This window comes from Arachis stenosperma, chromosome 9 (genome assembly GCF_014773155.1).
Source record: "Arachis stenosperma cultivar V10309 chromosome 9, arast.V10309.gnm1.PFL2, whole genome shotgun sequence".
In the NCBI taxonomy this organism is placed as follows: domain Eukaryota; kingdom Viridiplantae; phylum Streptophyta; class Magnoliopsida; order Fabales; family Fabaceae; genus Arachis; species Arachis stenosperma.
Genome location: NC_080385.1, coordinates 16,955,805 through 16,965,735, shown reverse-complemented (window position 1 = coordinate 16,965,735; position 9,931 = coordinate 16,955,805). Strand labels below are relative to the sequence as shown.

The 9,931-nt window shown below is 30.5% G+C and overlaps 1 protein-coding gene across 1 annotated transcript; it reads right to left on the bottom strand.

Annotated features, from left to right (window-relative positions):
* Positions 1-212: 212 nt before the first annotated feature.
* Positions 213-5,446, bottom strand: LOC130947552 (E3 ubiquitin-protein ligase SPL2). The gene is made up of 6 exons (XM_057876246.1): positions 4,914-5,446; positions 3,577-3,678; positions 2,724-2,894; positions 2,409-2,530; positions 1,966-2,085; positions 213-761 (listed from the first exon to the last, which is right to left on the bottom strand). Exons 1-6 carry the CDS (start codon positions 5,265-5,267, stop codon positions 476-478), a joined length of 1,155 nt encoding a protein of 384 aa, XP_057732229.1. The 5' UTR covers positions 5,268-5,446; the 3' UTR covers positions 213-475.
* Positions 5,447-9,931: the final 4,485 nt, after the last annotated feature.

Here is a 9,931-nt window from a genome sequence, read left to right as displayed (position 1 = left end):
GCTCAGAAAAATTTGGGAACGAATTTAGACTTTTAGTTATGATTGAATTATTAGTTAGTTATTATTTGCTATGGTCAATCAGAAACTCAAATCCTTGGCGATAAGATCATGCATATGTTTACTCCAAACTCCAAGCCATATTACCCAGAAAATGACTGCCTACTTTTTCAAGCATCTATCTATAATCTGGAAGTAGTACGACAAAAAGGAAGGCATCTCAAATATGGCCTTAAAGATTATATTCACAAGAAACATTTCAGGGTTGGTTGTATAGGTGTAATTATATCTATATGCTATATTGCAACTGGCAAATTTGAAAACTCCTATATGGTTTAAAATACTACTCAAAATATCCCTGTTATGGGGAGGTTACAAATGAACCTCCAACCTATTCAAACCAAATTCAAAGATCTACACCGGATATTCACTGGTTCATAACAATCAACAGTGAACAGAACAGTCGAGCTCAGTCTAATCAGGATTCAAAAATCCGAACCGACTCCCGAATCTCCTGTCGACAAACAGGACACTTGGGTGCCACTTCACGTTCCACCGATATGGCACATCCTTGGCAACACACAAGGTGCCCACAGGGGATGAAAACAGAGCGCCTTCTCCTCATCAGGCATATGACACACAACTGTCCATCTGCAATATCTTCATTCTGCTCATCCACTTGAGGATCAACTTCATCAATAACTGCTTGCCTTTGTTGCTGGCGCTGCCGCTGTTCTTTCCATTGCATCCACTTATTCCAGTTTCTGAAAACAAAAGCAAAACTCAACTGAGTTGAAAGTTAAAACCAACTCTACCCACCCTATCATAAGTAATTTTATTCCAAACTATTTCTACACTCTTTTATGATAGAGAGGAAATAATAGTATCTCAAATTAATAAAAAGAATTCTCTATTTCACAAGTAAGAACTGGTATCATGTAAAAGATGGAAATAAAGAAATCTATGTGGGAAATTAAATCCAAGACAAGTTTTAGTAAAACTCAGTCCAGTATGGCGTAGTATTCGGATCAAGCGGGGTAATAAACTAATGAAGGGATACAACAGCAAATAGAATAGCCTGGGCACAAAGGAAATTCTCCATCAAATCTCCGGGAAGAGATTTACCTGCTATCCTAACCCGCCACTGTATATGTACCTAACAACTAGCAAATCTCTAGAATCTTTTCTTTCTCGCCCTTGTGAGAATAACCTTACAGAATCTAGGGTCTCTAACAGCACATAACAAAGATGGCATCAGTAGGACCATTTTCAAGAAACTAAGCTAGGAAATAGTCTTCACTACTTCATAAATCGCAATAAATGTATATTGTTTATTCGCGTTGCACATAAATCACAGTGGATGATATCTTTTTAGTAAATCAACCATAAATTGCAGCAGGCTAGTGCGATTTATGAAGAGTTTCAGTTTTAAATAAAAAGAAAGTACCCAGTGCAATTTACTACCAATTAATAAAAAAGATACACCTCGAATGTGTATATTTTTAAATTGCAATACCCCACTGTGATTTACACTACCCAAAAATAGGACATATGCGTAAATAATATTGGATCAGGAAAATTGCTTTATTAGTTAATTTTTTGTTTATTTAGGTTAAAAACTTACATATATAGTGGAGATTCGTTGACACTAGTTGTAAGTCATGTCATACTTATGCAATTGAATAACTTTTTTTTATAGATTTTGAATTACTTTTTATAGATTTTGAATTTCATCAATCCATCAACGATGCAAGTGATATATGACTTACACCTGGTGTCAACAGATCCCAACCCATATCTATAATGTTCATCAAATCATGTTAGATAATAATAAGTTAATAACAGAGCCTTATCCCTCTAGATGGGTCAACTAAGTGGACAAAATCTTGTCATGTATCATGTCTATAGTAAGCTCATTCAAGTAGATAATAGTTGTAAGAAATGTACAGATAAAACAAATCAACATACCTAGCGACTGAATAGCCAAGAATCCCAATTGATACTGAACCAAGAACAATTCCACCCCAAAACAGTACTTTCGTTTTGAAGGAAAGATCTACAATCATCTGATCTTTGCTCAACTCCGACCTGAAAAAGGCATCCCAATTGCCATAAGCAGCAATGCAGCATTTCCACAAGGTTGAATAATTTCATATATGTTGAGCTATGTAGAAACTTATTGATGGATCTCAAATCACTTTTATGATCACCAATGTATGGTGACCAAATAATGGGGGGCCATAACTATTTTGAGATTTTTCCATAGTATGGACCTCCATCAGATTAAAAAAAGTGTTATGCATTTTTGCTACCTTCAAATGAAACAATCCCCGTTAAAACCAAATTTATGACAATGCAGAGTATTCCATGATGAACAGTATAATAGTTCTTTTAAAGGAAAAGAAACTTACAGAAAATATGGTAGGTCTTTACATGACTTAATTTCGGGAATTCCATTTCTTACACTGCAAAGGCCAACCGCTGTGATATCCTTCCCCACAGGAAGAATTTTCTCTTCCTCTAGTAGTCCAACCTTCAGAAATGAAACATTATATGTTAAACTTTCTGCAAATGTGGCATACCAAGAATCAAGATCAACGGTTTCAAAAGAGACTTTTGGAAGGGAAGGTCCAAAACAGACGAACTCAAGAATTTAATAGCATAAGTATTGATCATAACTCCCAACTCTAAGCAATCAATGATAGGAGCGGAGAATATTTACTCACTGGATACTCATGCCCAAAAAGAGCTTGCAGGAATGTATAAGGAGAAGCATTTATGGGTTGTAATTTATGATAAACTGTTGTCAGAGGTAAGGGATGTCTTGATCCATCTAAGTTGACAACAACATATTCAGTACTTGGCTGCCGTCCAACATCAACCAGAACAAAAGGCACCTAAAAAAGATAAATAGGGATCTCTTAAATAAATGAAGATAAAATGATGAACAAATAGAAACTAAATGCCACTCTATAATCTGCTCAGATAACCATAACAAACAAGACATCTCAAGCAGAGCTAAAAAAATAAAAAAAGCAGATGGAAGGAGCTAGGAATCAACAAAGGCAGTCCAATACATTAAGAGCCTGTTAGATTGACTTCTTATTAGAAACAAAATAATTTTTTTTATATATAACAAGTACTTTTACAGTTTCTTATGTTAGGGTTTTATTACTCACAAGAAATAACCATGTTTGGTACAAATTTTGTAAGAATATTGCATGAGCTTTCCGAATTCCAATTGAAATATTATCATTACCATCAGTTTACAATCACAAGAATGTGAACAATATTACCATGTCCTGCAAAGTGCTACCAAAAGATAAGTAAAGCATAGCTTTCCAGTTTCTCAACATTTTTCATAGGAAAAGTTCAAAGATCATGAGATTTACACAGGATATGGGCCAAACATTTAATTATATCCCATAGAACTTATTTATTTGAAAACCCATCATTAAAGGAGGACGAACTGTGTTCCAACCAAATACTCTACATCATGGCATATACTGCACGTTACCATATTAAATTCAAATAATGAGAAAGTTAAAATCTCAATCTGTTACACTTGTAACAAATTACCTTTCTTAGGAATTTAGACTCTGGTTGTCTCCAAGACCTTGCAAAAATAGCTCGAAGATCTGAAGTCCATCCAAATAAGCCCTTCCACTCATTGTATATACACTTCATGACATCAAGACATTCATATAAGAAAAATACTTAGTTAATGTTGTATATTCTATATAACCAATAAATTGTATGACATATAAGATAGAACACAAATTCATCGACAAAAAAGAAATATCCGCATTTAATGATGTAATACATGAAAGCCATTTTTAAAAATGTCAAATAGATGAATAAATTTAATTGGGAAAAAAAATAGTTATTTAATTCGGTGATCTTAATCACAATACCATTTCCTCACAAACAATCTAATCAGTAATATAAGGGGACACATTACTAGCTAGACCTTATGTCCAAAACATCATTTTCTTTTTGTCAAAACAAAATGCCAAAAAGTCCAAAACACCATAATAAAGTTATCCTCCAGAAGAAATATATGGGTGTGGGTTGTTACAAGTAACAAATGTGGAGATGAGTGCAGCTACATAATAGAATGACTAGTAGTGTCTTTGGTTTATGGTATGCAATCAAGGGTTGGTCAAAAGGAAAACATACATCTTTTCACTTCTGCTCAGTCTCACACAATAATTTGGGACTCGAAACATGCTATCAACAACCATACATTTTCATTACATTATGCGGAGAAAATTCAACCAACAGGGGTAAGGCAGATCTAATCTAGGTTAAAAAAAGGTGATGCATAAAAAACTATAGGACCAAGTGAAAATGATTCTGAAATTCCAACCAAAGTAGAGTTCAAATTTCAAATAATGCTCCGAATCAAAAGAAAATTCATTTGCATTCCAGGGATTTCCAACCTTTTCACACTCTGCCAGGCTATTCATGTCATTAATCCTGACTTTATCTTTATTACTATTATTGCACTACCACATGACACACCTATAAAAACCCTATGGTAAGGAACCCCCTCTTGGCATAGACAAAACATTATGCTCTCTTGAGCATTGGAGTGTCATTTGTAGGTGCCCACTCCCCATATCAGCCATCTGCCCAAAAATGGAGCACCACCATGGACCACTGCCGAGACTGCAGACAGGAACACACAACTTCCACATCTCAACTATACAAACCCCAAGCACAAGCTATACTTAAACTAATGTTCCCAAAACTCAAATAATCGCTCAACGCTAATCCAAATTTTTTAATCAAACCCTAAAGATATTGAACTTTTTCCTTAAATGAAATTATTCATATATGTCTAATCACAGGCTTATATCTCTGTTAAATAAAAAAATTACAACAGAAAAAAGAAATTGAAAAAAGAGGGTTACCGTTTGAGTTATTTGAAGGACGACGGCTTTGTCGCAGGACTCACGAGAGACCAAGAGGCTTGGCCTCAAGCTTTTCCAGCTGCCATCGACGGCGGCCTTGGGCTCAACGGTGCCACGTACAACTACAATTCTGCCATCGTCAGAATTTCCATCGGAGTCCGAGAGGAGCGAGCGGAGGTCGGAGACGGAGACGGAGGGAGCGCGACGGAGCTTGCGGAGGGAGGCGGAGTTGGTGGTGAAGTTGCGGATGGAGCGGATGGCGGCGTAGGCCAAGGCGAGGCCCAAAACGGCGCCGTCGAAGGAAAGAACAATCTGGGAGAGGAGAGACGCTAGGACTTGATCATGCGAGGACATTGACGCTGATTGTGATTCATGCTCTCATCTAATCGTCTCTTTTGTGAGCAAGAGTTACTGTATTTCCTATTCGGCTATTCCAATACGTGAATGTTCCAACTGCAAAACTCGGGAACCTTAATGGATTGAGCATTTAAGGGAGGAAATGAGAAAGAAGGTCCTGACAAATTAACCCTTCATTGAACTTATCTACTGCTTAATTCGTTAAAACAAAAGTTTTAATATATGAAACGGGACACTTTGTTGCCATACTACATATTTCGAATACGGTATTTATCTATATTTATTTCATACATGTATTTATTATATTTAATTATATCTTAATACAAAATAAAAAACAATCTTATTTTTAACATATATTTTTAAAATAAATTTAAAAATAATATATATTATTATTAAAATAAAAAATATTTTAAATAAAAAATTAAAAAATTAATTTATATTTTAATATAAAACTTATTAAAATATTATTGAGATATTTATAATTTATTTAAAAAGCACTTTATATTTTTATAAGATTTTAAAATTTGTATGTGAGTGTGTCTCATTTTGTGTCGTATTCCATGTCATATCAGTGTCTATGCATCATAGATTTTAATTCAATTTAAAAAATACAAAAATATTATTCATATACCAAAATTAGCTATTAAAATCAAACACTAAATATTTATGTATATAATTTAATTTATTTTTAATATGTATTTATATTTTAACATATATTTTATACTGATGATTGATTTTGGTATATATATAGCATAGTTAATTTAAATAATTCAATTATAATAAAATATATTTTAATATAATTTTTTAAAAAATTTAATTTTAATATTGTAAAATATTTTATATAATAAGTTAATTAGTTTTATTTTCTTAAATAATTATTATACTATTAATATAAAAAATAATTATTTTTAATAATATAAATTATATAATTAGAAGTAGGTGTAAAATTTATCTTAAAAATAGTAAATACACAAAAATTAAGAGTTGTCCTTGCAAATATTTGAACGTCTTATTTTCAAATTAGAAAAATGGATAAAAGTACACACAAATTTTTATACAATTAATAGATATATATCTCAATTTTTTAATGAATCATTTATATACACTAATATAAAATTTCGTTATCATTTTTAATTTTTTCATCTCAGTAAAAGTTTTTATTGAAAATATATAAATAGGATAATAATCCGGAGAATAAATAAATCACATTCACATCTAAAAAACAACCCTTTTAATACAATGCCCTGAAGCAAATTTCACCCACTAATCACTCACACAAATGCAAAGACAGTTAAATGCCAGAATTAATAGGAACAAATATTGCAAGTAAAATTTGTCAATGAAAAATAGATAGAATTGAATAAGAATTTAGATATTAGTAAAAATAATATAATAAAATAATAAAATTATAATCTCTCAAAATATATAAAAAAGTTTATGATATTTTTTATATATTTTAAAAAAGAAAAATAAATAAAAATATACACGAATTTTAATACGATAAACAGATATATATTTTAATTTTTTTAATGAATCATTTATACACAAACACACCAATATCAAATTCTATTGTCATTTCTACTTTTTTTTTTTTTTATCGCTCGAATAAGTTGTGTTGTTGACTTGTTCATACTTGATAAGCCCCTTATTTATTTTATGTTTCTGATTTTATCAATTATTTGCTAGTGATGGTGGGAGATGTACTCAATTTGAGTTTGAATTAAACATTTAGGCTCTTTTTTGTCCATTTGCATTTTATTTTACTAGGTCCCTCAGTTTAAGTCTCTATTAGGTTGTTGAATGAAGGCTTTGGTATTTTACTGTTGTTATTTACAAGATTGTGTTGTTAACTTCTTTGTTCATACTTGATAAAAGACTCTTATTTTTTTATATATTTCTGATTTTATTAATTATTTGCAATTGGTGGTGGAATATTATCAATTTGAACTTGAAATTTAAATCAATTTTAAGATTGTTTTTCATATAATCTTCATTTGTCAGGTACATATAACTGTGTTAACATCAATATTGTTATAAGCGATTATAAAAGAAACACATTAATAGAGAAAAGATTTGGAACATGGTTTATATATAAGAGAGGAAAACTCTTATATATCAAGCAATGATGATGCATGAACTATTGAGTGTTGTTTTGAAATTGTGTTCTACTGTTCTTTTCCTCTTATTGTATTTATATGATTAGATTTAAACGTGCTATAATAGAAACTTAACAAATGGTTATGAATATTGAGAGTCAAGATAAATCTCTCAAGAAATTGAGTTATCATAAAATGATTCTTTTACAGAAATCTTTAAAAAGGAATATTTAAGACAAGTTTATAGTATAGATAGATTTTGGATCCTATCCTACCAAACTTTAAGGTCATATTACACTATAGTCTATAGTTGAGTTCTCTAATACAACTAGAGAAATATGAAAAGATGATTGTTAAATTAAAAATAGGTGTAACAAAAGAGAAGATAAAAAGATAAACAATAGAGAATTTTTTGAGATAACTTCTTCCATGAGAGAGGTGGTTCGCCACTCGACATTGTTGCAGAATTAGATTGTTTGGAAGTGCATCAACTTCATCGCGTACAAGATCATCTTCTTTCGACAATCATAATAACCTGCAAAGATAACTATGATAAATCCAAATCAACTCAAACATAAATACTAAGATTGAAGTCTATTATATATATACTTTTTTATTCACTTAACTTTTTTACTTTCCAGTTTAATTGAATGTTATTTCAATCAATTTTTTAATAAATATTATAAATTAATAAAATCACACAAAATAAAAAAAATGATCGGTTAAGAAATATAAAAAAAAAATTTCTATTGAACCAATAAAAAAACCAGCCAAAAAAAATTATAACAAAGGGCTTTTGCAGTGATTTACAACCATCACATAATAGGAGAAGATATAAAAGTAGTTTCAAACTACCATGATACGAATGCTGGATTTTAAATCAAATTAGCACTTAATGGTGGTTTCATACCATTGCAAAATATGAACGCACGGTTTAAATATCAATATAACAACGGTTTCTAACCACCACAAATCAGATTTTGTGATGGTTATTCCACCAATTGGTAAAACCCATTGCTAAACCATTTAGTAGCATCCAATCTAGCAGCGAGTAACTAAGACTATGTTTGTTTATGAAAACAGGACAAGACAAGATACTGAGAATAAGACATAAAGGATAGAGACATACACAAAATTTTGTGTTTTTCAGTTTTTATATTCTTTTTTATGATAAACTAAAACAAATTATGAAAATCTAATTTATTCTTTTTTTTTTACATTCAAAAAATTTGAGACGAAAAAAATAATAACGAAAAATATAATTATGAAAAATGAACAAGAATAATAAAAGAAAAAATGAAAAATAAGTTGTATCTCTTGTTAGTGTCTCCGTGTCATTCCTGTCAGGATGGATACAAAATACACTGATTTAGTATCTCTGGACACAATATTTATGTCTGTGTCTCTTCTGCCAAACACAATTTTGTGTCTCTGTGTCTCTATCTTAGTGTCCTATCTTTATAAATAAACGTAGACTAATTGCCACTAAACCCTCTCAAAATTACTGCTAACTCCTGGTTGTAAATAATGTCCTTCCAAGATTTTCAAGCTTTTGAGAAAGTTGTTTTCTTTTTGGATAAATTATATTTTTTTATCCTTGAAGTTTGCTATAAATTTTAAAAATATCCATAAGTTTTATTTTGTTTTAATTTTGTCCCAAAAATTTTTTATTTATATCAGATATATCTCTAATAATTAAATTTTTAAAAAATTAAAACTAATCTAACAATAATGCATGATAAATATGTTTGATTTGTTTATATTAAAGGTTGTTCTTGTGGAGTTATTTTTAAATTGATCATAATTTTTTTGAAAAATTAGTCGTTAGGAGTAAATTTAATACAAATCAAAAATTTTTAGGACAAAATTGAAAGAAAATAAAATTTATAAATATTTTTAAAATTCTAAACAAACTTCAAAAACAAAAAATATATTTTATCCTTTCTTTTTTGAGATGGACAATAGAAGACTTTGTCTAATAAAGATTACTAGTTATTGCCAAATCTAACAATATAATTAACACGTGAACTCATAGCTAGTAGAATAGATATTTATCATATACATTTGATTAGTAAAATTTGCTGCTAAACCGTTTAGTGGCATCCAATCTAGCATCAAGTAACTAACTGCCAGTCTGCCACCAAAGCCACTCAAAACTGCCGCTAATTGCTTGTTTTAGTGTAATGTATATCCTTCAAAGACTTTCAAGCTTCAGAAAAAGTTTTGTTTTCTCTTGTGAGATGGACGACAAAAAAGATTATGTCTAGCAAAGATTACGTTACTAGATGTTGTCGAGTTTGACAATATTAATATGTGAGCTCATAGTCAATAAGACAAATATTCTTCATATACATTTGTTTGTGTTGTTTGTGTTAAATTGCTTGTGCCTGCTAATTATGTGCATGTTTAAATGTTACTTACTATACATGCAACTTGTTTTTGTGAATTGATGTCTTAGTAGACACAAAGGTGTAGTAGTCCGACATAGCTATATATATTACGCGCATAATTTGCGTTCCTAATGATAGTACGAATTATTAAAAAAAAACATAATCATTGCCATAA

Excerpts from the sequence above, each read along its gene's own strand:
- LOC130947552 (XM_057876246.1), bottom strand. The coding sequence starts at position 5,267 with ATGTCCTCGCATGATCAAGTCCTAGCGTCTCTCCTCTCCCAGATTGTT. Across the intron at positions 3,679-4,913 it reads TCCTTCAAATAACTCAAACG|TGTATATACAATGAGTGGAA; the intron begins GTAACCCTCTTT and ends GATGTCATGAAG. Across the intron at positions 2,895-3,576 it reads AGTCTAAATTCCTAAGAAAG|GTGCCTTTTGTTCTGGTTGA; the intron begins GTAATTTGTTAC and ends TATCTTTTTTAG.